Here is a 27,052-nt window from a genome sequence, read left to right on the forward strand (position 1 = left end):
TGAAGAACTCAGAGATTTGGGCTTCAGAGGTCAACTCAGTTGTCCAGTTACATGGGGTAAGGGAAAGAGCTCCAGCTCTGGAATTAGAGGCCGCGGGTTCAGATCCTGCCTGTAATGCTCAAATATCTGTGTGGACAAATCCCTTGACTCCCCTGAGCCTTTGTTTTCATGTCCAAAATGAGGGCCTTGGGCGAGGTGGTCTCTGACCTCCCAGCAAGCTACAGGTCTGCGGCTCCTTGTTTTACAGACAAGAAACTCGAAATCCAGAGTTGTGAAGCGAATTGTGTGAGGGTCACACAGCTCATGTGGGGACAGAGCAGGATTCCAGCAAAGGCCTAATGCTCCAGTTTTATTCCACTAACATTTAGTAGGTGCCAAATATCTCTGTGTTCTGGGTGTTAGGGTGCTAAAGATAAGAAAGAGAGGAAGAGAGAGAGAGAGAGAGAGAGAGAGAGAGAGAGAGAGAGAGAGAGAGAGAGAGAGAGAGACAGACAGAGAGAGACAGAGAGAGAGACAGAGAGACAGAGAGAGACAGAGACAGAGACGAGACAGAAAGAGAGAGAGAGAGAGTGTGTGTGTCCCTGACCTCAAAGAGCTTCCATTCTCCTGGAGGGGCAAATGAGTATTGCACAAGGTGGGCTGTGATGTCAACCAAGGACAGATCCAGTCAGAGTGTTCTAGGAAGCTGTGAAGAAAAAGAAAATTCTTTGAGCTAAGGGAAGGGGAGGAGGCAGCCCCCAAACCGAGTTCTGAAGGAAGAGGAAGATTCTGAAAGGGGTAGGTGAGGAGGGGCTACATTCTGGGCTTCACAGGACAAAAATTTTTATCACAACAAAAAGCTTCATACAGCAGATGTTCATCTGTCCCTCAGAGATAGCATCAGGAAGACCTGTGATACTTACTAACTGGATGACACTGGGTAAATCACTTTCTCAGTTTCCCCCATTGTAAAATGGGCATTATGATATTCATCCACCTCCCATTGTGTAGATCTAATGAGATGCTTAGTATGGTTCCTGGCACATAGTAGGCACTTAATAAATGCTTGTTTCCTCCATTTCTTCTGGGAGATGGAGAACATATAGATACAATTTGAAAGAGCTGAATTTGGAGTCAAGGATGCCTGAGTTCAAATCCCAGTTTGATCACTATTTGATTTCTCTGAGTCTCAGTCTGCCCACCTGTAAAATGGGGGTAAAACCACTTCTTAGGCTGACCTTAGTTATCATGTTTTTGTTAAACATCTAGGCAGCCAGGTGGCTTAGTGGATAGATGCTAGGTTTGGGAGGCAAGAAGATCTGAATTCAAATTCTGCCTCAGACACTTAGTAATTGTGTGACTCTGGGCAATTCACATCACCCCTACCTACCTCCTTTTCTTCATCTCCAAAATGGGACAGACAGTAATGACACTTAATTCCCAGGGCTGTTGTGAGGATCAGATGAGATGTGTTAAGTGCTGTGCAAACCTTAGAATGTGATATGAATGCTAGCTAGATGACTAGCAGGTGGTGATGGTGGTGGTAGAAGAAATAGAAGTAGTAATAGTGATAGTAGTAGTAGCAGTGCTGCTAGTAGCAGTGATAGTGGTAGTGGTGGTGGTAGCAGAAGTAGTAGTATTGGGAGTAGTAATAGTAGTGGTTGGTAGTGGTAGTAGTAGTAGATAGAGAAAAAGAAAAAAAGAAAGAAAGAAAGAAAGAAAAAGAAAGAAAGGAAGGAAGGAAGGAAGGAAGGAAGAAAGAAAGAAAGAAAAAGAAAGAAAGGAAGGAAGGAAGGAAAGAAGGAAGGAAGAAACGAGGGAGAAGAACTTAAATCTTCTAGAAGAATATGAGTGATGCTTATCATCATCCTACTGACCACAGAAAGTGGCTGCCTCCTACATCTCCCCTCCACTTGTCTGTGAAGACAAGTTCCTAGAACTGCTACTAAGAAAGTCCTTGCTCCACAGAGAATGTCTTCTGCAAATACTTTACTTTTCCGACAGACAAGGGAGGAATTTTGCAGGGACACGTGCCTTAAGAATAGGACACCAAAGACCTAAAATGTTTCCGGAAAAAACAATTATGTCTTTATTGCCTCTGGATTCCTCTCCACTGTTAGCGACTGGGTTATGACTTTCCCCTGTACCAGCAAGTGTGAATTTGGTGCGTTTCCTTGTCTCGAAGGGAGCATATTATGGGCGGGAAATGTTTTCTTGCTCTGGGCTTGAATATTGTTAGGGGATGTTCCATTAGTGAGAATATAGGCCAACCAGTGGGCCCAGAAGTGCATTTGGTGCCCATGGCATTACCTGGGAAACCAGCTGGACCATGGCTTGAGTTGGCTCCATGTGCCAGTACTCAGACAACACAATGCATCCAGTGGTGAACCTGAGATCCCAAGGGTCTCATTAGAGAACTGGATCTGGCTCATTAAAAAAAACTGTTCATACTCTTTGACCAAGTGATCCTACAACTCTAGAGATCAGAGACACAAACTAAGGCCCCATATATACCAAATTATTTCTAGAAGCTCCTTTTGTGGTAGCAAAACCCAAACCAACAGACAAATTGGAAACAAAGTGGGTGCCCATTGATTGGAAGATGGATGAACAAACTGGCATAGGAACATCATGGAATATTATTGCACCAGAAGAAATGACAGATAAGGGAAACTGAGGAGCAAAGAAAGATTAGCATGAACTGAGTGAGGTTTCTTGGTTCTAGAAAAGGGAGAATGCTGGTTTTTAGTAGAGGGGTGGAGGGCTGTGGGGGCAGAATGTTGTATACTTTATCAGAGGCAGAAACTGGTGGGTTTGGAGTCATTGATTTTCTTTTTTACCAGGGAAAAAAAGTTGGGTTGGCCCTGGGTTGGGGGTGGCTGGAGATGACAGAAATATATAAATTAAGTAGAAATAACAGTCATATAAAGAACAAAGGCATCATTGTTATTTATAATGTTTTTTAAAGTGCTGGGGCTGCTTAGAGGGTCTTCAGTGTAGAGCTCTTCAGGTGGCAAGTTTCTCCAGTCCAGGGAGGAGTTCTCTGACACCGGTACTGGTCACTGCATCCCAACAGATTGGGGGGTTTAGAAATGAGACAGTGGAAAGGACAACAAGGAAAGGGAGCACTCTCTTGTCCAGCATGGCACATACAATGTACCACCTGGCCCCTGGTTTTCTGTTTGCATAGCAAAGTACCTGGGAAATAGGAATTCATTGGTACACATGACTTTCCATGTGCTTTATGGACTCCTGAGGATTTCCTGACTCAAAAGGATTCTGTCCTGTGATTTCACCCTTCTATTGGGACCCTAGGCACTGAACCATGGAGGACAGGCAGCTGAATGGAGACATTGGGCCCAGATTGATGTCAGAGCCTGCCTGAAGCTGGAGGGGGTGAGATATGTGACTTAACCATGGAGGCAGTCCATTGTTGGAAGAGGTCAGGATGTCTACTAGAGATGATCCATCAGCGACACTGGGTCTACTGCCAATAAGAGTGACACTTTGGGAGTTGGTCTATTCCCCAGCAAATTTGGGAAGAAAGATCAAAACCGTATGCATGTCAGCTTAGAAAAGGGTTTGTTGGAGACTCAGTGAAATCCAGATGTGGTTGGATTTTCTGTTCCCAAAACAACAGAGTAGAGTGATATGGTGGGCCATCCCTTATTAAGGATCTATCAGGGCATTTGTTAGAAAATACAGTACTTTCTTTCAAATCAGATACAAATGAAGATGAGGTGGGTAGGAACAGGAGCCATTTACTCAGGGGCAGGATGAAAGTACCAGGTTCTGAGCTGCTGGACCCCAGAGCATCTTAGTCAAGGTGGAAAGACTTGACCCAGAAGAAGGGGCTTGATGGGAAAGGGGGGAGCATCACCTCCTGTGGCTTGGCAGGTCCTACTCAAAAGGGGGAGTGGGGCTTCTTGAGGAATCCCTTGAATGTGGTTGCTTTTTCCTTGGCAAAACTTTGAGGTGCGCGAAGGCAGTAGGGAGTGTCTTGCCCAGGAAGGGTGGTGTAGTTATCTCCTGCACCATGATGACATATTCACCTGGGAGAGAAATGAGAGGAAAAGGTTTTTTCAGTCAGGAAGGAGGGTCTGATGACGCAGTTGCGGGGCAGAGGATCCACACAAACTATCTATGGCTCAGCAGCCTTCTCTTTCACCAATGCATGGTGAACCATGACTAGGCTGCACCATGGTATGGAGTCAGAGAAAGGTGTCTCTTCTTGGGGCAGAAAAGCACAGGAAGATTTGTAGGAGCTGATTCAAGGAAGAATAAGAAAACAATATGAACAATGACTGCTATAACGAAAATGACAAATATATGAAAAATGAAATGAGACCTTAGAGTAATGGTGACAACCAATCTTGGCCCCAGAAAAAAGCACGGAAAAACCTTCCTCCTTGAAACAGAGAGGTGGAGGGGCTAGAGATGTCCAAAGTTGCATTCACAGTCCACAGAGGCAAATGTGCGGGTGACTTTGTCTTGTGTTTCTTTGTGATGAGGAGGGAGTGGGGGCGGGATAGACCTGGAAATGACTAAAACAAGAGGCACCGATAAAACTCTTCTTCACTGGGCATGTGGGATGTTGGAGGTGCTGCTGGAGGTGACTAGACCTTGGGGAAGAAACACCACTGGACTGTTTATTAGAAGCTTCTTTTCAAAACGTTCAATGGAAAAAAATTAAGATCTTTTAAGATTTTATTTTTAAAAGAAAGGTTTTCATTTCTGCAAACAATCTGGAGCCTTTCAAAATCAGAGGAAACCATAAAGAAAGAAAATAGGAAACAAGGAGGCTTTGGCGGCGGTGGGCAGGGCCCTGCTCTGCTGCTGGGGCTCACTGGTCTGGGTTTTCTTTGGCACTGGAAAATACATAAAAACATTCTTTGGCTGGAGCACTCCAGGAATGCATCTGCTTGCTGCAAGCAGGGTCAGCAGGAGGTGGTTTGCCCCATAAAAGGTGGAGCACAATGCTAGAATTATGAGATTTAAAAAACTGTCCATTTGGAGAGCCCTGGGTTTGCGAGAGTCCTGGGTTCAAATCTCTGCCTTGCCACTTACTACCTGTGTGACCTTGAGCAGATCACTTCCTGTTTCTGGGCCTCAGTTGGTCAAATGACTAAGTAAAGAGACTCCATGGTCTCTAAGACCTCTCCCCCTCCTTCAGCTTTAAAGCTACGATCTTATTTAATGCAGAACATTCACTGGCTTTAAAAGAAATCAAATTCTTTATTAATATGGTTTGATTTTTTTCCATATCACCTTTGTTTCCAAATATATTTCTTTCCTGCTCCTGCCCCCAAAGAGCCATCCTATAAAAAAATAAATAAAAGGGAGAGTAAAAGAAAACCAGCTTAGCAAAACTACGCAAAATATAAGTTTAACAGTTGGTACCATATTCCACCCTCATGGTCTCTTTGTAGGAAAGGGAAGAAGGGAAATTTTCTTTTCTTCAGGGGTCACATTTGATCATTATAATTATACTATATTCAGATTCTCTCTTTCTTTTCCTTCCTTCCTTCCCACTTACATTCATCTTTTCCCTCTCACATTCCCTCCCTTGCCTTGCCTTCTTTTCATCTTTCCTTTCCTTCCTTCCTCCATTAAAGATATTATCTCCTCCAGGAGCATCTAACGACACAAAGCATTCCTGGAAACTCTATGAACATCCCACGGGCTCATGGGTTAGGTTTCTCTTTGACTCTGGCAATCCTCCAATTCAATTCCCTTCCAATCTTGTGATAAGAGAATCCCAGTCTTGGAGCTGGAAGGGACCTTAGAGGAATGGTCCATGCCTGTAGAAGAATTCTCACTCTAACATCACCGGAGAGTGGAAGTCCTTACAGACTTCCAGGGAGGGGGAGAGAGAGGCCGATGCCTCCCACTCTATGTCTAATTCTTAGGAAGTCTATCTCTGCATTGACTTCTTTGCAATTCTCCCCATTAGTCCTAACTTCCCCTTCCAGGGTCAAGAAGAGTATATCTATTTTCCCTTACACATGATGACTTTTCAAACTGAAGATCTTTTTGTCTGTTCCTACCACCTCCAGTTTCCTCTTCTCCAGGCCAAGGACCCTTCAGTGCCTTCCGTCAGATATTCTATAGTGGTCTCTGAACTATGCTGGCCGCCTTCTTCAGGTCATGCCAAAATTTGCCAATGCCTTTTTAAACATGGCAGCCCAGGCCAGGACACAGCATTCCAGATGCTGGCTGACCAGGGCAATCCTCTATTAGTTGAGAGGCTGTATGGCTGAACATAAGTGAGAGCTCTGAAACTGGAGGCTGAGGACCTGGGTTCAGTTCTGGGTCTGCCATTCACAAATCAAATGACATCGGGCAAGTAATTTCCTCAGTTTCCTCCTCTGTAAAATGAGGAGATTGAGCTAGATTGCCTCTACTGCTGTGCTGCTTTGATGTTGGGTTTCAGTTCAACAAATACTTATTAATCTGCAAGAGGATAAGGGATGCAAACCAACATTCAGAGGACTCCACAGGACAGTTTGTACTCTCAGAGAATTTTAGGGAACATGATCAGGGTTCAGGGCAGTAAGGTGGCATGGTGGATAGAGCACAGGTCCTGGTGTCAGGAAGATCTGAGTTCAAATCCAACCTAAGACATTTCCTAGCTGTGTGTCCCTGGACAAATCACTTAGCCCTGTTTGCCTCAGTTTCCTCAATTGTCAAATGAGCTGGAGAAGGAATTGGCAAACCTCTCCAGTATCTTTGCCAAGAAAACCCCAAATGGGTTCACAGAAAGTCAAACATGACTGAAACAGTTGAACAAATGGTCAGAGAATTAAGACAGCACATTTTTTAAAAAAAGAATGAATAATAAATTAAGTGGAAGCAGGTGAACAATTTATTTTTTTTAAAAAAACAACAATGTTGTAAGAATAAAGACCTTTGAAAAATGTAAGAAGATCTCTGATGATTCCAGAGGGTGGAGGCTGCACCACACCATTTATCTCCTGACCCAGAGATGATGGACACCAAATGCAGACTTTTTGGACGTGGACAAGGTGGGAGTTTGTTTTTACTTGACTGTTCATGTTTGCTAGAAAGGGTTTTGTTCATAATGGGGACTGGGGAAAAGGAAATATTGGTTAATTAAAAAATGGAAAAAAATCAAAAGAGGGTCCTTTGTTCTTTCTTCTAATGCCTTAATGGGAAGACAAGCATGGTTTTCTAGAACACACCCTTTCCCGTGGGAGCAGGGCACCTTGGTTCTCTTAGGGACAGAGGAAACTAAGTGAACTTGGTGTCCTTTGGGGGTGGTGGAGAGACCCAGAGACAGACTTCACCCTCATCCCACTGCCAAGAGCAAAGTCAAGCGTGGCACTTTGCACCACCAGGACACTGCCTGGAAAACTTCTCTCTTTAATTTTGCTTGCTACATACTGAGTGACTTGTTTTTCCAAGTCATGCTGGAAAACCATGTGGAAGGGGAGTTTGGTGCTTATATTTCCAGGGCCTGGCCCAACCCCTCCCCCTGCATGGAACCCACCAGACTCTCACCACTTTGAAATAGCCTGTGTGTGTTAATGGGTGAAACTCAAAGTGGCCTCGTGAGCCATCCCAGGATTCAACCAATGTTTTATAGTGTTTACAGGATGGCTTATAACAAACAGCTTTTCATGCCACAAGGAGAATCTGCTTCACCAAAGCAAGAAGGAAGACTCTATGCTCTGAAAACCTGCATTTGGTTGGGCCTCCTGACCGTGTTACTCCAGGACACTTTGGTTAAGGCCTGGAAACAGGCAACAGTATGAAGTTGGGGTTGAGCTTAGGAGAGATGGAGGAGGGGGCAGGGGTGAAAGGAGGGACAGATCTAATTCCTTAGGAAGGCCCCTTCTTTCACAGAAGAACCAACTTTCTGCCTTTAGGGGTCCTGGAATCTACACATACTTTTACCCCCTGTATACCTGCCATGATCCTGGACTTTTGCCCTCTGGGGAAGGGTCCTGCTTTCTGAGAAGCACTCAGGGATGGGGCTAGGTTAGGACTGGAACAGAGCCAGGTGTCCAAGGGGAGCAAAATGCCCAGCAGTGCTCAGGGCAGGACCAGAGACATCACGTGCTTCCCACCGTTAGGGAACCTCTGACACAGGGGGATTTTATGGAAGGCTGTTTCCACAGCGTTGTTCTTAAAAATGTTCATTAGAGCGTTATTTCACTTTTATGGCTCACATAAACACCCATTTACTATTCTCCCCCTTCTTCCAGTCCTGGAGGCCTTTCTGGCTCTCTGTAGTCTGAGAGCTCTCTGTGGAGGTGGTAGCCATGGCCAGGATGTATGAGTGCCTTCCTCACCCAGGCAGCAGCCCACAAAATCTCCCTGGGTCTCCAAAGAACACAGGAAACTCAAGGACTATGTTTTTCTCTTCCCTCTCCCCCTACTATACTATACTCCCCAATGACAGGGCCTAAGCACGCTGTCCGGCCCTGCATCTGGGAGGGAGTCTGGCCAAGAGGATGCTGGGATGGATAGAGAGGCTGGTGCTAGGGTGCTGAAGGGTCTGTAAAGAGAAAGCAAATGGGGCTCTGTGGACTTTGTGAAGATACAGAACATTGTACACAACAGGCACTTAATGAGTGCCTCTTTACTGATTGATCATAAGTGGTTCTGGCCATCTGACTGTTACAGGAGGTGACTGTAGCTAGTGAGCAGGTGTGGCAATACAGACTGGAAGAGAATGAGAACAGAGTGAATGAAAGACATTCAGAGGAGTTTAGGTAGGTACCCAGGCGGTACAGTGAATAATGAGCTGGGTATAGGACCAGGAAGGCTTGAGTTCAAATCCAGCTTCCGACACTTACTAGCTGTGCGACCCTAGGCAAGTCACTAAACTTGTCGGCTTCAGTTTCTTCACCTGTAGAATGGAGATCAGAACAGCACTTCCCTCCCAGGGCTGTTGTGAAGATCAAATGAGATGATATTTGTAAAGTACTTAGCACAGTTCGGGGCACACAGTGGTTTATAAATGTTAGCTATTATGATCATGATGAACAACAGTCTTGTATAAGAATATACTGATTGTAGGATCTTAGCAGACTTAGAACTGGAAGGAACCATGAAGTCCAAAGGCTCTTTTCTTTCTCTCTTTCTTCCTTTCTTTCTTCCTTCCTTCCTTCCTTCCTTCCTTCCTTCCTTCCTTCCTTCCTTCCTTCCTTCCTTCCTTCCTTCCTTCCTTCCTTTCTTTGGCAATCAGGATTAAATGACTTGCCCAGGATCACACTAGTTAGTAAGTGTCTGAGGCCAGATTTGAACTTAGGTCCTCCTGACTCCAGGGCTGGTGCTCTATCCACTGCAACACCCCTTAGCTCAGGGGTTCAGGAGTTCTTAATTTTTTTTTTTTTTTTTGGATCATGGACCACTTTGACAGATTACTGAAATCTATGGACTCCCATATCAGAATAAAGTTTTTAAATGTGCAAAATACATCATATTATAAAGGAAACTAAGTACATTGAAATAGTCATCAGCATCTTTTCTTGCAGGAAGTATATGGACCCCAGGCTAAGAGCCCTTGATTTAGTCCAATCCCCTCATTTTACAAACTAAGGCACCAAGAGATGAAGTCAATTGCTCCAGTAAGTGGTCAATGTGTTTGTCCTTCATTGCCAAAGAAGGCCACGCCATCAGATAAATGATGACATGACTTGCACTTGACCTTGTTTTGAGTGAGGGAGGGCTGTGCAGGTCACCAGCCTCACTTTTCCTCCAGAGCCATCTGAATCCAATGACCAGATATTCATCAGGATGACTGGAGATGACCCAGAATGAGGCAATTGGGGTTAAGTGACTTGCCTAAGGTCACACAGCTAGTGAGTGTCAAGTGTCTGAGGTGAGATTTGAATTCAGGTCCTCCTGACTCCTGCACTGGTGCTCTATCCGCTGCACCACCTAGCTGCCCAAAGTAAGTGGTCAAGGCAAAATTTGAATCCACATCTCTTTGGCTTAAAATCTTTCACAGTTTCTCCTATACTGACTCTAAAAGATGAATTCAGTAAAATCCATTTCATTCTCTCTTTGTCCGCTGTTGTGCTGAGACTTCCTCACCAAGCCACATTCTGAGCAAAGAGCAGGCCAGCCCCTCCCTATAGTGCAGAAAAAGATGAGAACTGAAATCCCCTAGTACAGGGGAGAACAGCCCAACACACACCTTCTTATACTTTGGGAAGTCTTTCCTGGTTGACTAAAACTGGCTGATGTGTGCGGAGGGGGTGGCAGGTGGAGGAACGATGGATGTAATTTGGTTTTGATACTGAGACCCGTAGGATGTTGAGCTAAAAGCTTTAAGCTACATGAGAAGTCTATTTTTGAGCTAATGTCAAATGATCCCTAATTAGGCAGCACTGAGGACTTGCTAAGGGGGTGAGAGAATCTCCCAGTGGCTTCATCTAAAGCTTATTGAATAGTAATTAGATTCAGCACTGGGGCATGCTCCTTCTCAAAATGCTCAAAATAAAACAAAATCTGGCATCTTTGGTACTAGAGTGAAATCACCACCCTGAGGCCATTGGGGACAATGGGGCAAGGTTGTGCAAAATGCCAACTGGGGATTGCTTCACATGAAGGGCCAGTTGAGTGTGGTTGGCCAGTCTGTCCTGGAAGCAGGAGGATGGACTGAATGAAGTGCCACAACCCTCAGTCGTAACTTGTACAAAACATGCTTGGGTCAAAGAGTGTAAAAGATACCTCCAAATAAATGTTGAAAGACAAATTCAAAGGAGGTGGGAGATGAAGGTGGAGGGGAAGGACAAGATTTTAGACCTCAGAATCCCAAGGCTCTATGGGTGGAGAGACACCAGGTAATCCTAGGGTGGTGGCAGAAGACAGAGACCCCAGGACACTGGCCTAAAGTCCTGGAGGGGGAGAGAGCAGTGTTAGGATAAGTTGGGAAGGAGCTCAGCTGAGCTATGGCTGCTGGGGTTTGGCAGAGAAGGAAATACTCTGGTAGCTTCCTGTTTTAACTATTTTTGCTAACTTGATGCTAAGCTCAGTTACAAGAGCTATCAATGCCTTCTAAATTTTGGAACCTGGGGGCAACGTCCTAGTTGGTTCATCTCTGTCTATCAACACTTAGAGATGCCTAAATACAATCTCAGTTTCTTCCAAGAAGATCCTGGAATTGCTTCCATGCAAAACCTTGTTCTGGATGTCTAGATGCCTAGATGTTCCTCAAAATGCTACCGTTGATCAAGGGAACCTTGATTTCCTCACTGTGCTATCATGATGGTCTTCAAAAGACCAGTAGTGAGCAAATCAGCAGGGATTTGCTGCTTTGCCTTCAGACTGCACTTTGGGACCCAAGGCCGGGATGTGGACACAGAATAAGGAGAGGCAGCTACCACAGGACAGGTTATCCAGACCATGACTCCAAGGAGCAAGGTCTCTGAACCTCACAGAGGTGGATGAGGAGAATGAGTTGGTGGCTCTGGGGAGCTGGCTTGGATCCCTAGGGAATCATGTCAAACTTGGTCAAAGAGACCAAAATCTACTGCCTGGTTTTGTAGCTGATACAGAAACTGAGACAGAGGTCCATATTACTAGCTGACTGATAGGAAGCAGACATAACATACAACGTAGATTACAGTGGGACTGGCTTGAGGGAGGGGCAATGCTTTAAATGACAGACAATGTAGACTGTCCTAGTACTCAGCATTTCAAAATGCTTTCCAATATTTTCTCCTCCCTTTTGGTCCAGGGCCCTTCCTCCTATTTTTAGTCAATGCTTTTTCCACTCCTCTCATAAACCAATGGAGAGAGTCTGAGGGTAATGATCAGAAACTCATCAAATCGGAACCAGGATTCCAGCCACCTCCAGGCATTTTCTATTTTGGAAATTCCTCAACTCTGTTGTCCTTAAGCACAGGAAGTTGACAGAAGCAAAGGCAAATTAGAAGCCGGAGATCCAGAAACCGGATGGTATTTGGCTAAGTCTTCTCATAGGCTGAGAAAATTCCTGTCAAAGCCTTTAAGAAACCTGCAAGTGGGTCTCCTTCACACATCCCATCCCTAGGGACAGTGGCAAGGGATATGGGAAGGGGCAAGGCTCCCCTCTGGCCAGCAGGTCTGGTCCATGAGTAAATGGACAACAGCAGCCAGATGACCAAAATCCATCAGAGATTTGGGGGGCATCTAAGAAAGACTCTAGAGCATTTTTCTTCAGTCAGTTAATTAATCAGTCAGTCAATCAATAGGCATTTAGCGTTGACTCTTTTGTTTTGTTAAGTGATTTGCCCAGGGTCCCACAGCTAGTCAGTGTCAAGTATATGAGGCCGGATTTGAACTTAAGTCCTCCTGACTCCAGGGCTGGTGCTCTAACCACTGAGCCACTCAGCTGCCCCCTAATTTTCCAAGTACCAGATGGGTGAGAGACATGGGAGGACAACAGCTCCCATGGAAGAGATCTAGGACTTGGAGGAACTACACTTTCAAGAGCTGTTGGTGCCATCTGGCAACTAGAACATCAAATGCTGTCTTCCTCAGCTGCCCCGAGAGATGTGGCACTCAGAACCAGAGATGCAAGCATACTGCTGTGGTCTGCTGCGGAAGGACCATGTTTGAAGCAACAGACCTCACATCCTAGAACAGATAAGCAGGAGTATGTCTCAAAGTCACAGATAGTGGAAGGACTGGAGGAGAGTGTGATAGAGAGGGAAGAGCACTGGCTCTGGAATCAGAGGGCCTGGGTTCAAATCCTTCCCAGGGGGCTTGCTCCTTGTATTAACTTTACCAGGGTCTCAGTTTCTTCATTTGTAAAATGATCCCACCTAGTTTGAGAACCATGATCTTGGAATCTTAGTTTCAGGGCAGTGGGACCTTGGGCAAGTTACTTGATATTCCTAAGTCTCACTTTCCTCATTTGTGAAATGGGCTACCTTGGGAGGTAGAGAGTAGCTGGTCTTCTAGTAGAAGCTGGGTATCCACTTGTCCTGAGATTCATGTCATATAGGCCATGCTTGTTCAAATCTGGGTGGGCATAGATGAAGATCTTTCCAGCTCCCCAGATCTGTGATGGTCCATGGGATGACTGGATGAGGTAGTATCTGGGGTGCTGGTTTTCTGATTCTTGCCTCCTCTAGCTTTCCTAGTCAGAGCTCATCAGCTTGACTTGAAGAGTTCTATTTGTAGACTCTAGGCTCTGGTAGTCAGATGAGCACTCTATCTCCCCCTTTTCTTGTCTGTGTCTCAGTCACAGCCCTGTGAGCCTGGGTGGGTGGGAAGTGTGCCCCATGAGTCCATATGGATGGTGACTCACCTCTTTTGAAGGCCCCTTGTTCCACTCTTTAGGCATTTGGTGTCCTTTCTCCTTCCCTTTTCGTACTCCACATTGGCCTCCAGGCTTGACTAAATCTTCTCCCAGTCTTTGTCTTCCCAGGCTGATGTTTTAGTTCCTCCTTGCAGAGCAGGCTAATGTCTGTGCAATTCTTTGGGTACAGAGCTTAGCCCAGTGCCCCATACAATTACGGTACGAATTAAGGTTCTGTCAGGAAGAAAATTCATCAGCTGATCGGTATTTCCAGTGCTGTGGAAGCTCATTGGGAACTAAGTAGTTTTGATATAGATGAAAGTCTTGGCTTTTGCATCAGAGGATCTGGGTTCCAATCCTACTCTGCACTACTTCTTACCTTGGTGACCTTGGATGAGACCCTTAACCTCTCTGGATCTCAGTTTCCTCATGTGTAAAATGGGAGGTCAAATTAGATGGTCTCTATGCTCCCCGTGGACTGGATCCCAGGTGGTTCTGACACCATAACAAAGGTAGAGTTCGATGGGGAATGACTTCCTTCAGACTTCCCTGGGATCTTGGAAAGCTGCTGTGTACTCTTTGTCATTGAACTGCCTGGGTCTTCAAAGAGCCATCATCAGTTACTGCCCCAGGTTTGGGAGGAGCTGCTCACGAACCCTCCACCATTACAGCTCCCCTTTTGGGGTGGACGTTTGTGAGATCATCAATAATCATAATGTCACCATAAAAGCTAATGGAGTCGTGCTTAAGGAAAATCGTTCAGTAAGGGTTTATGAATTTTGTGGTCATTAACACGCAGCCATGATTAGAGATCAGTTCATGGACCACAGGATTTTCGGAATATGACATAATATATTTTTCAGCCAATGAAACTCTCAGAGATGAAGGAAGCCCTCCAGAGGTCATCAAGGTAAGAACGAAAAGGAACGGGGAGCTCTTTGCTAGCTATGAGTTTATGTGAAGTGCTCACTACCCTATCACAGAATCTCTGAGCTAGAAGGGACCTCTGAGGTCATCCAGTTCAAACTGCATCTGACCAAGAATCTCCCTCCAACATCCCCAGCCTCTTCTTAGAGGCCCCAGGAATCTTTCTGGAGGAGTTTGCTCACATTTGACCTGGTCTTTCTTTGTTTTGCTGAGGGACTGAGAAAGACATTCCTTTTTCTCTCCCAAAGCAGTCAGGTTAGAAGGCAATAGTCTGGAACTCATGATGTTTTCCCAAACACTCCCCTTCTTCAAATGTCCCCATTTCTGCTGAGGGTATCATTAATCCATAACTCTGAAGTCTTCCTCAACTCTTCCCTTTCTCTCTCCTTCTTCATATTCTATTAGTTGCCACATCTTTTCAGTTACGCCTCCCCAGTGTCTCTTGCATCAGTCCCCCTTTCTCTACTCACACAGCCACTGCCCTGGGTCCAGATATTATAACTTCTCACCCAAACTATTTCAACAGCCTCCTAATGAGTCTTCTTGCCTCCAGTCTCTCCTCTTGCTACTCTATCCTCCAAATAGCTGCCAAAGTGATATTGTTGTCTGTTTAGCTGTCCATGCATCCATCCATCTATATTTATCTATTTATCCAGCTATCCATCTATTCATCCATCGATGTCTATCCATTCATCTATATCTATTTATCCAGTTATCTATCCATCCATTTATCTCTATCTATCCATCTGTCAGTCTATCTATCTATCTATCTATCTATCTATCTATCTATCTATCTATCTATCTATCTGTCTGTCTGTCTGTCTGTCTGTCTGTCTGTCTGTCTGTCTGTCTGTATGTCTGTCTGTCTGTCTATCCATCCATCTATCTATCTATTCATCTATCTGTCTATTCATCTGTCTATCTATCTATCTATCTATCTATCTATCTATCTATCTATCTATCTATCTACCTATCTACCTATCTACCTATCTACCTATCTATCTATCTATTCATTAGCTCCCTATTGCTTCTGGGATAAAACACAAATTCCTGAGCCTGTCATTTAATGGCCTCCAAAATCTGGCTCACACTTACCCTTAGAATATTCTTACATGTTACTCTCCTTCGCACATTTTGTTTCCTAGTCACACAATTAACTATTCCCTGTAAATAAAGTTTAGTCTCCTTCCTCTTCTTCTTTTCCTCCCTCCTCCTCTTCCTTCCTCTTCTTTCTCCCCTCCTTCCTACCTTTTCAGTTGTTATCCCTCCTGCCTGCAGTGCCCTCTCTCCACTTCATAGAATCTCTGACTTTCTTCAAGGTACAGCTCAGGTGCCACCTTCTGTATGACTCCCCCCCACCCAGTCCCAGATATCATTTTTTTCTGCAGACATATTATTTCTCCTTCTCCGTGATCTCTCCAAGAGAAGACAGCTCCCTTGGGTCACCAACTCTTGGCCTAAAGGGTCTGGTCTAAAGTCAGTCCTTGATAAATGTAGGTTGAATTGCATTGCATTGAATTGGAGTCTCTGAACCAAGGGAAAGGAAATGTGCCATGGATACTGAAGATGGCGCCTAATCTCCCACCCCACCTCAATACTGAGAGCCCATTAGAGGATTAAGGGCAGCAGACTCACTGCCTTCTTCATTCTGTTTGCTCGATGACGACATGAGCTTACATTTGCTGAGCACACCCCAATCCCTGGGATAGCAGCAAAGGCAGCCAGCCACACCAGGGGCCCAAGAGAGCTGGCCACGGACACTCTACAAAGCAGACACCCCACATCAAGGGTCACAAGACCTGACTGCAGACATTTAGGACTTCTCCAGGCCCAGACTGTGTACTTTGCCATGGATTATGCAGTGATTCCAATCGCCTAAATAAGCCTCGCATTTAGGAGCACATTCAGAGGAAATGAGCAGTCAGTGCATCTTTCCAGATGTTGAAACAAATGGTTATCATGTCCTGGCTATTCTGATCCTAAAATTACAGCTGGAAAAGGGCTTCTAACACCTGCTTGGGGCTTGCAGCTCTGGGAGCTGGAGGGACAGATTTCTACTTTCCTGGCCAGTCAGCCTCTCTAGGGCTAAAGGACACCTTGTGGGGGTTCAGAGAAGACTTTCCTTGAGGGAGGGGGTAGAAGGAAGCCCCTCTGAAAATCTGGATCTCAAATTTGAATTGATGGTCATGCTTACCTGGATATGCCATGAAGGTATCTGAAGGTGATGGGGGATGGTTTACACAATGCTCTTTCTGATAGGTTGGCGATTTATTCCTACAAGGGAAAATGACAATTAAGTCTTTTGCTACCAAAGAAGAGCCAAAAGCCCAAGGCTCTAAAGGTTGATAACATTAGAAGTGCAGGAATCTCGGAGACCCTCTGGTTCAATGCCCTCATTTTACAGGTGAGAGAGCTCTCCCTGACCTGAGAGGTCAATGCCTTGCAAGCCAGAGACAGAAGCAGGACTAGCACTGAGATGACACCCAAGTATGTCAACCTTGAGCCCACAATGGCTCTTCTTGGAACCCAGTGGGAAGCCTGGTGCTTCTGTACATAACCAGCTGGAGTCTTCTCCGGAGTGAGCTGATTCCCAGAAAGACTGGCTGGTGAGCACTGGGGAGAAGCAGGTGAATTGGATGAAATCTGTGGAGCATTCTATCTTGGTCTTCAGTAACTTTTCCAGCTTGGTTTGGGGGCCAGGTAGAAAGAACTAGGGCTCAGCTGTGTGTCAGGGACTGTGAGCATTGCCACAAAGGGTGTGTACACACATGGAGGGGCTGAAGATCTACCTTGTGTTATCATCCTTCTGCAGGGAACAGAGCCTGTGGCAAATTAATTTCGAATGGCCCAGTTTAGAGTTTTATCCTTGAGAAAAATATAACTAAGGGAATCCCCTGTGTGTCCCTGCTGCCCCACTCCCACCAAGAATGGCTACTTGAGGGTCGCAAGAACAACAAGGGTTAAAGGTTGCAAGTTGTATATTTTACCTAAACTACTTGAACAGACATGTCTTTGATACTATCCTAATTAATGATTTAGCTAAGAGTTAACACCTCAATTCAATGGCATGAATGTTTGCTAGATATCTACTTACTGGAGAGCCCTACCCATGAACACCATGGAGGATGAAGGTTGTACAAGATATTGGTTTCAATCTTCAGGAGGCTTATACACTCTAGTAACAGTCCCTGCTTGTGGATCCTAGCTGCAGTTGTATCATATATGTATATGATATATACATATATATGCACAGAGAGAGAGAGACAGAGTGAGGGAAGGGGAGAGAGGGGGAGAGAGAGAGGGAGAGAAGAGAGAGAGAGAGAGAAAGAGAGAGAGGGAGAGAGAGAGAGAAAGAGAGAGAGAGAGAGAGAGAAAGAGAGAGAGAGAGAGAGAGAGAGAGAGAGAGAGAGAGAGAGAGAGAGAGAGAGAGAGAGAGAGAGAGATGGACTTCCAGTTAGGAAGAAGACCTGAATTCAAATCTGGTCTCATACATTTACTACCTTTGTGACCTCGGGAAAGTTGCTAAGCCTCTGTCTGCCTCAGTTTCCTCATCTGTAAAATGGAGATATAATAGCACCTACCTTCTGGGGGTTGTGAGGCTCAAATGAGATCATATTTGTAAAGCACTCAGCAAACTTTATTATATATACACATATACATATGGTTTTATGTGCATGTACATACACACATAGACATTAGTTATTTATATACCTCTATGTGTATATGATATAAAATATGACCATTGGATGTCAGATAAAGTATGGTTTATTTGGCTAATGTTAATATGCCCAAGAACTTGAACTTTAACCATACCATAAGCATATACTCATATACAATTAAATGACCTTTCTTTCTGTCCTAAAAATATTTCCCAGATACCAAGAACTGGGTCCCTAGGCACCCCCATCGCTCTTTGAATGCACAAATCAGCAGGTCTCCAGGCACTTGGTCGGACAGCCTGCCCAGAGGGTGGTCGCAGTTGGGAAGGAGAGAGCCGTTTGGGATCCCTGTTTGAGAAGATGGAGATAAAGTTTCGGAGGGCAAAATATGTTTGGAGGCGGGTGATTGGTTCTTGGGGCGGGGGGAAGCTTCTGAATAAGAAGAATGGAAGATAAAAAAAATTAGGAACTATTCAGAAAAGAGCTGATGCTACGGAATCCAGCTTTAAAGGAAGGAGTACGGTTTCTTCTTTAGCAATGAATAAACCCAGAGCAGGCTGGAAGAGAGCGGGAGCCAAGCTGAGCAGCATGCAGACGCAGGCTGCATCAGGGCCACGGGAGAACCCCCACCCCCTTCACCCAATTATTTTTCTTTCTTCCCAATGCCTCGATGCGTCGCGGCAGGGGTAGGGGTGTGCTGGGTGAGGCTCGGGGTTGGAGTGTCACATTTTATCTTCAGGGCCCCCCTTTCAGAGACACTGAGATGTTTAAGTCTTCCTGTGCCCTCCTCAGATCTCAGATATGGCACACTCATTCGTCCCCGATGTGCCGCTATCTCCCAGACACAAAGCTTGGGCAAGGTACTTGAACCGCGTAATCACTTGTAGGGCTAAGTCCTGACAAGAAGAGCTTGGGATGTCATCACTTAAGAGTTCTAAGTATGGGCTGCGGGAAGGAAGGTTATTTTTCCCCCCTCTTTCTCTTTTAAATAAAAAAATGGATTTCATCAATAGAACCACTGAACGTAAAAAAGGGAGATCAGCCTTTTCACGGATTCACGCAGGAAGAGGGCCAATCCATTCTGTCACCGCCTAGGACTTGTTGCATTCTTCCCACACCCCCACCCCAGGAGATGACTGGACCACCATCCGGATCCAGCATCTACACCATGGAGGGGGCGCTTGAGAAGGGGTGCGACATCGGGTCATGTGAGATACTTGGCCAATGAGGAGATGCTTTCTGGGGACCAGATGCTACTCCAATTATCTGGATGGGTCTACACTGCAATCATTGCCTTTGCTTTTCTACTGGCTTTATCTCTTAGTGAACATCCTGGGTAACTATGGCAACCAACTCGGCCTCACTGAGATACAACTTGAATAGTCTGTTTTTTAAAAAAATTAACATTTCATTGTTGCCTTTTGTTTTTATACCATAATTATTTCCCCCTAAACTCCACTGCCAACCATCACTTTAAAAGCCCTTTTTTGCCATAAAGAAAACATTTAAGGAAATCCATTTGACAGAGCAACCCATATATCACATTCCACATCCATGGTTCCCCACCTCCATATTGAAAAGGAAGGTGTGTTTCGTGAGTAATCTCTCCTTATTGTAAGGACAGATCTCTGCACAGTTTTCTATTGGGGAATAGAGAAACACAATGTAGTTGTTACTTCAAGTGGCTTATAAATTCCAGATAGCAATACCACTAGGCAAATTTATTGGCAATTGTGAAGGTCCACCCTGCCCAACCCCTTGCAGGTAGGTGGCACAGTAGATAGAGGGCCAACCCTAGAGTCAGGAGGACCTGAGTTCAAACCCAATCTCAGAGACTTACTGGCTGTGTGATCTTGGGCAAGTCACTTAACCCTGTTTGCCTCATTGGTTACATGAGCTGGACAAGGAAATGGCAAACCACTCCAGTATCTTTGCCAAGAAAACCCTAAATGGGGTTACAGAGTCAGACACAATTGAAACAACTCAACAAAAACAATGAAGACTCCAACTTGAAATGGCTCCACACCCTCCACCTGAAACCAGTCTTCATTTTGAATCATTTGTCTGGGGAGATGCTGGGAAATCTCCGGGACCCCAGAGATATTTGTTAATCTATGGAATTTTCATAGGACCCTGCCACATTCCAGAATGATTCTGCTCCTATCTGCATTCAGGTTCTCACTGCTGTTGCTTCCCACATCATTGGATGAATACAATTCCAGCCTATAACAAACACAGAAAACCAGGGGTACAGAGGGAGGCCTTTCTAAGGACCTGGGAACAATTTCTTTCAAAATTAGCCCAGGCCCTGCACCTTTATCAGAATTCTGTAGCCAAACTCTTGGTTTAGAGTTTTGGTGACAAAAAATTAAAGACAAAAGATTTAAAAATTGCCTCATTTTGAATTGGGGGGGGGGGGGGGGGAAAGACCTCTATTGGATCCCAGGAGTCAAGTCAAAGATTCTGAAATATGGGCTAGGAGGGTAAGATAAATAATTTAGCACTAAGAATAACTAAAGCCTGTCACTCTTCCAACTTGAAGGGAAATAGTAGGGCTTACCAGCATCCTAAGAGTTTTTACAGAATCCCAAGGGCTTTGAGAAAATAAACGCAGAGTGAGAAAAGCGCTTAAAAGTCTTGTGTGTAAGTAGATTTTAAAGGCACTGATTAGAATGGAAACAATAGGAGCTATGGATTCTATTAGCTCAACATCAGGCTACCCTTTTGGTGTCTCATGGCATCAGAATTTTATGGTCTTTCCAACAGCTGGATCTGCTTTTCAGAAATGGTTCTTTCAAGGCGCCAGTCCGAGGCTTGGGAGGAAATGAAAGCCGTGGATCCTGGACTCCCTTGTGGGAACCATGTGAGCTGGAGAGGGGTGGAGTGATAGAAAGAGAGGAGGAGTTCCTTAAAATATGGCCTTATATTCTCTCCTAACCTCTCTCCTTAGAGGTAGAAATTTTCTACCTTTACTCCAGCTCCCTTTTCACCCTGGCGATGCCTCTGCCCCAGAGCCTCCTCCTCTGTTTGGTGAGTTCTTACCCAGAACATCTATTTGGAGAAGTACCTGGGTCAGTCATGTTCTCTGCCATTGGCTTTCTTTTTGCTTTGATTAATATTCCCAGGATTTAGCCCAGTGCGTGGCACATGGCAAGAGCTTAATAAATGCTCTATCTGCTTGTCTATCTATCCATCATTTATTTCTCTATTTATTCATCTATCTACCTACCCATCTGTGTATCTATCATGTATCTATCCATCTGTCTATCCACCATCTATCTACCCACCCATCTGTGTGTATGTGTGACTATCTACCCACTTATCTGTGAGTCTGTGTGTTTATCATCTATCTACCCACCCATCTGTGTGTCTGTGTCACTCTCTCTCTCTCCACTCATCTGTGAGTTGTGTGTCTACCATTTATCTATCTATCTATCAATCCATCATCTATCTTTCCTCTATCTAGACATCTATCTATCCTGGCTATTCACCTAGACTCAGATTCTACAGGTCTAGAGCCATGGCTCCAGCATTAACATTTTTAGAACTGTGTGTATTGGTGCTGCAATCACTTTCAAAAGGGATATAGACCCATATGGTAGGTGAAAATGCCCTTTGAGCTAATCAGGAAAGACCTCACATTGGAAGTGGTGCCTAAACTCTGATTTGAAGGAAACTAGGGATTCCCAAAGTGGAGGAGAGGAGAGAGAACATTCAGGCAAAGGAGATAGCCAATGCAGAATGCATAGATGGGAAATGGGATGCCATGAAGCTGGTAGACTAATTTGATTGGAACAGGCTGGGTCCTAGCCCAATCCTGTGCACACTTCTTGGTGTGTGCTAGATGTTCAATGCCACATCTCCACACTAAAAGGGATTGGAGGGTTCAACTTGTCCAATACATAAAGAGGAATCTTCTTTACAATAGATTCAACAAGTAGTCTTTGACTGCCTATTTTAAAGACTTCAAGTGAGAGACTCACAAACACAAGCAATTCCAGTGAGGAAGAAAAGGAGGAGGGGAGGCTGTTTGAGCTGTGGAAAGAGAACAGTGTCCATATCCAGGGAATACATCGATCACTGCTGTTTTAAATAATGCATGTACAGAAGATGAAAACAAGGGCGGGTAAGAGAGGGAAGAGACTAACAGTGGTCTGGTGTCCTACAAGCAAAGTGTGAGAACAAGCCAGCGGCTGCTGAAAGAAGACAATCAAAAAACTTGGGGGCAAGGAGATGATGCAAGATAGAAAAGGTCCATTCCTCAGGGTGGAAGGGATGATGAAGGGGGTGAGGGTGGAGGTCACAATCCAGAGCCAAAAAGATCCCTAAGAACCTGAGGCTTAATCAAAGACGATGAAATGTAATGGAAGTAAGTATAGGGAGAAAACTGACGGACAGTTCTTTTCCTTCCCCTCCCAAGAAGGAGGAACTCTGGGCTGGGAAGGTCCCAACAATAACGGTTAGCAGGGAATGAAAACTGAAGTTAAGTGAAGATATGGTCAGAGAGCACCATGTTGCTCTCAGTGATTTCAAGTCCTCATGAATGGAAAACTATATGTCAGGAGACTGAATGAACTGGTGGATCTTATGACTTGAGTAGCTATCAATGGGCTTAGGACAACTGTGGCTGATGGGAGAGATGCCCCAAGACTGGAGCCAAAAAAGAAAAGAGTCTGGAACCCTCACACGATGGGCTTGTGATCACTTACTACTAAAGGTGTTGTTTGTGAAGAAATTTTAGAAGAAAGAAGTGACCACTAAAAATCAGCATGGCTTTTTCAAGAAAATATTAATTTTATTTCCTTTTATGATGTTACTAGATTGATAAGACATTTACCATGTGGAATGTCTTTCTACTGAGGCAGGTAGTCTTAGGGAATTGTGTGGGGGAGAGAGGTCGAGACACTTGTCCGGGTCACATAGCTATACCACACTGCTTTAGCTACTATAGATAGAAGATTTAGCTAGAATTCAGCAAATCAATGTCATGGTGTTTTAGAGTTTCATGATGGGTAGGCATACCTGGATGGATCACATTCTGCATTTCTAGAAAGAATACCCACATGACTGAAATCAGAAATCCATTTGAGCATAATGTAAATGTGAGTTTGGGGACTGCAAATCTCATCATGAGCCAGAAGCACCTCTTTGGGACTCAGCTTCTTTCTTTATAAAATGAGGGGATTCAAATAAGTGGTCTCTGAAGATCCTTAAAGTCCTGACAGCACAGAGCTCTAAATAGACAGATAGAAAGCAGAAGACAAGTGGGAGGGAGGGACTGGAACTAGGGAAACTGGAGAGTGGGATGTGAGAGCTGAAGGAAAGGATGGAGGTGATGGTGATGAAGATGGACACTGGGAGGAAGAAAAAAGATAAATTTCTGTTAGCGACTGAGGGGGAAAAGGAGAGGGGACTGTGTCCTAGAGGTTGCAGGAGGAGAGTGTGTTTTTCATTACCTGGGACTATTCCTGAGTATCAGGTTATCACCTTAGGGCTAGTGGTAGACATTTTGGAGGTGGAGAGATTGGCCCAGAAGCAGCAGTAGATGGAGTGGGGAAGGAGAGCTCTCTGGGTTGTATGTTGGAGTAAAAACAAGGGTGCGAGAGAATGGTCCGGGGACTGGTCGGTGAGTTCTAGGTTGATGCAGATTTTGATGATGAACATGGGATGAAAGAGGAGTGGATGTATCTTGGGGCAAGGGTTGAGCTAGGGAAGACTGGCTGTGCCCTAAGACCTGGTTTTAAAGAAATCATTATACTGTGGCAGTGGGGTAACTTAGGTTTTAATGCCATCCCCCTACCATTCAGGGATAGTCCTACAGACGGGAGATGTAAGATCAGAGCCTGTGGTGTCTGAGCTGTACCTAGCTCTGTGTTGGGAAGAGATTGGCAAAGAATCACAAGTCCTTAAGAGGCAGAGATAGTGGGCACTGGGAGGTCATCTAGTTCAACTGCCTCATTTTATAGATGAGGAAACTGAGGGCTGAGGAGGTTAAGTCACCTGTCCAAGGTCACATAGGTAGTAAACATCAGAAGTGGGATTTGAACCCAGGGCCTCTGACTCCATATACAGTGAGTGCTTATTCTTTTGAATCACACTAGCTAGCAGTGATCTGGATAGGGCATGAAGCATTCATGGCAGTGATGACACAATAGATTTGGAAAGAGAAATTGTGGGTTCAAATCTCAGGTCTGACCTTTATGACCTATGTGACCTTGAGCAAGTTCCCTCTGCTCTCTGGGCCTTATTCATAAACTGAGGAGCACTTTTCACGTCTGAGACCCATGCAATGGTCTGGAGGGCAGAGGAAAAGAGGATGGTCCAAGGGATTCTGGGTAAGAAAGTCAAAGCAGCCAGGGTGTCTGGGGCTGCTCCAGAGAAAACCACATGTGCCTGAACTTCAGGGCTCTTCCTGGAGTCTGTCCAGATAGGACTTTGCTCTTTTTGAGGACTGGAGCTAGAAGAGACCAGCTGGACCAAGGGTGAAGCAAGATGGTGCTCAGATGATGAGAAGCCAGCCCTCTAGGCTACATTGGACAGGGCTAGATTGCCCTTCTATGCCTGACTGATGTAGACCTATTTCCTGAAACTACTTACACTGTAGTGTGTAGCATTAGAGAAACTTAGCATTACAGTTGATTTAACCAATGTTTCTTAAGCACCTATTATGCTCAGGGCATGGGTACAGATGAAAAACAGCGTAGGTCCTACCTTCAAAGGGTTTCTATTGTAATGGGTTTGGAAGAGTGTAGGTAAGGACCTTGATATGGGCAAAGGAGAAATCCATATGTACTTATGATACAAAGTGGACTGTAATTACAAAGGAGAGACCCTTGGTAGAATGCTATGGGGTAGCACCCAGTGGAGGCAGAGGAGAATAGGAAGAAAGTAGCACCTCGACTGGGTCCTGAAGACACATAAGGATTTCAGTAGGGAGAGATAATGCCTGACATTTCTATAGCACTTTAAAGTTTGTAAAATATTTTATGTGATAATCTTATATGATCCGCACAATGACACTGTAAAGCAGGTGTTGTATTCCACTTTCCAGGTGAGGAAATAGGGAGAGGGAGGTTGAGGGAGGTTTGCCCTGGGTCACACGGTTGACGTCTGAGGAGGGATCCAAATGGAAATGTTCCTTACTCCAAGGCTAGTGTTTTGTCCATGATGACCCCAACTGGGGTGTGAGAAGAGATCCTAATCACCTAACCTTTCAACTGGATTGGAGGCTCCAAAAGGCTTGTGGGATGTGGATGTTTCCTAGTGGAAGAAAGGGGAACCCAGAAAATGTGACCAGTGATCAATGCCACTTGTGTTTGGGGGATCCCTGGAGTGGCTTTTAATGATAGGCTTTTGCCAACAAAGCCCAGCTCCATAGTGAATTCCATATTTCCTGTCTTTGCATGTTTAAAAGCAAAAAATACATGTCAGAATGAGAGAGACTTCAGATTGCCAGAATGGTCTCCATTCTGTGGCAGATATGAAAGACAGGACAAGATTCCAGGCTTTTGAGGGACCTCAGAAGCTGTCCAGTCCAGGTTATAGCTCTCTCTACAATATCCCCACCAAGTGGTCATCTAGCCTTTGATGTAATATCTCAGCAGTCCAGGATGCCTGCTCCCAAGGAGTCCATCTCCCCTCCCCACACTGGGGTTGCTCCAACTGGTAGAAAGTTTTGATTTACGTTGAACTAAAAATTCTCCCTTCACAACATTCACTCATTCATTGCTCCTATATTTTCCCTCTAGAACCACACAGAACAAACCTAATTCTTCCTCCACTCTAGTGTCTTTGCCAAGAAAACCCTAAATGGGGTCACAAAGAGTCAGCCACGACTGAAATGAATGAACAACAACAAATTCCTTCTCCACATAGACCACAATCATGCTTGCCCCCAAGCCTTCCCTTTGCCTGGCCTTCAATGGCTTTCAGATGCCATGGCATCCAGAAAGGACCCACCCTGCTCATTTTCCCCAGGTGTTCTCCAGTTTGTCAATATCCTTCCTAAAACTGAGCCCCAGAAGGGCACGCGAAGCTTCAGAAGCAGGATGATCAGGGCAGAATATAGGGAGACTACATCTCCTTTCAGGACACCATGCCTATTCATGCAACTTCAAGACATATGTGTTTTTGGTTGTTGCATCACAAGGCAGACTTACTATGCGCTCAGAGTCCACTATCCCAACCTCCACAGGAACTATTGTTTAATCGCCCCATGCCTGTCTTATAGTTGCATAGTTCAGCTTTTTAAAAATCCTACTGAGGGACTTTAATTGTATTGCTTTTAAATTTGATTCTAATTTTATCAGACCTTGGTTGTGGTCTGTCAAGGTCTATTCTGGCTTTGAGGTCCAGTGCGTTATTGATACATCCCAACTGAACATCATTTGCAACTTTGATAAACACACTATGTCTCAATCCAGGTCACTGATCACAATTCCTGAGACTCTCCCCTCAAACCTACCTTCTGGATTGACAGGACTGTGAGTTTTTCCATCTAAGCATTCTGAATACATCCAAGTATTCTGCCATTTTTAACCCCTCTCTCTGTATCTTGAATGAGTCAGGTGAGAAACTTCATTAAATGCCTTTCTAAATTCCAAGGATACAGTTTTCTACAACATCCCTTCTCATCTTCTAGTGTGGAAGCCCAGTTACAACGAGGTCAGTCTAGTGTGAGTCCATGCAGGTATTTGGTGTGGAGAGCTTTCTTTTTTAGATGCCCCCCAAACCATCTCTTGGATAACACATCTAGAATTTTGTAAGGAACCAAAGTAAAGGATAATAGAGTAGCCATAGACTAAGAACATCCAAGTTTAAGTCTTTGTTCTGACATTTATTAGTTGTATGAACTTGGGTAAGACATTTAACCTCAACATGCCTCAGTTTCTTCATCTGTAAAATATTTGAATAGTCTACCTCAAGGAGACTGAGTTCTAGAAGTCTAGCCATGCCACTGGCTACTGCCCTCTCTTCAGTCATGTATTCTCCTCTTCAGGATCTCCTTCCCTTCTCTGCTCCTTCTTCTTCTTAGTTGCCTTCTCTGGAATCCAGGTCATCCTTGGCATGTGCTCTTGAGATAAACAGCCTCTAAGAGGGAGCTAGGCAGATGGAGCACTGGGACTGGAGTCAGGCAGACTTGAGTTCAAATCCTACCCCAGGTACCTACTAGTTATGTGACCCTGGGCAAGTCACTTAACCTCTCTCTGCCTCAGTTTCCTCATCT

At 44.8% G+C, this 27,052-nt stretch overlaps 1 protein-coding gene across 5 annotated transcripts in view; it reads right to left on the reverse strand.

Moving 5' to 3' along the window:
• Window positions 1-2,904: 2,904 nt before the first annotated feature.
• MORN1 (MORN repeat containing 1) overlaps window positions 2,905-27,052 on the reverse strand; it is a 217,263-nt gene continuing 193,115 nt past the window's right edge. For 2 of the 5 annotated variants that reach the window (XM_072608582.1, XM_072608580.1), the window contains exons 13-15: window positions 16,362-16,441; window positions 3,860-4,031; window positions 2,905-3,041 (exon numbers count right to left, since the gene is read on the reverse strand). In XM_072608582.1, coding sequence (XP_072464683.1) covers window positions 3,880-4,031; window positions 16,362-16,441 — 232 coding nt within the window. In that variant the 3' untranslated portion in view covers window positions 2,905-3,041; window positions 3,860-3,879. Of the gene's footprint in view, window positions 4,032-13,389; window positions 13,475-16,361; window positions 16,442-27,052 lie in introns of those variants that run through there. The other 3 variants (XM_072608581.1, XM_072608579.1, XM_072608583.1) reach the window with 2 other exon arrangements.

Source organism: Notamacropus eugenii, chromosome 5, assembly GCF_028372415.1.
Source record: "Notamacropus eugenii isolate mMacEug1 chromosome 5, mMacEug1.pri_v2, whole genome shotgun sequence".
NCBI lineage: Eukaryota > Metazoa > Chordata > Mammalia > Diprotodontia > Macropodidae > Notamacropus > Notamacropus eugenii.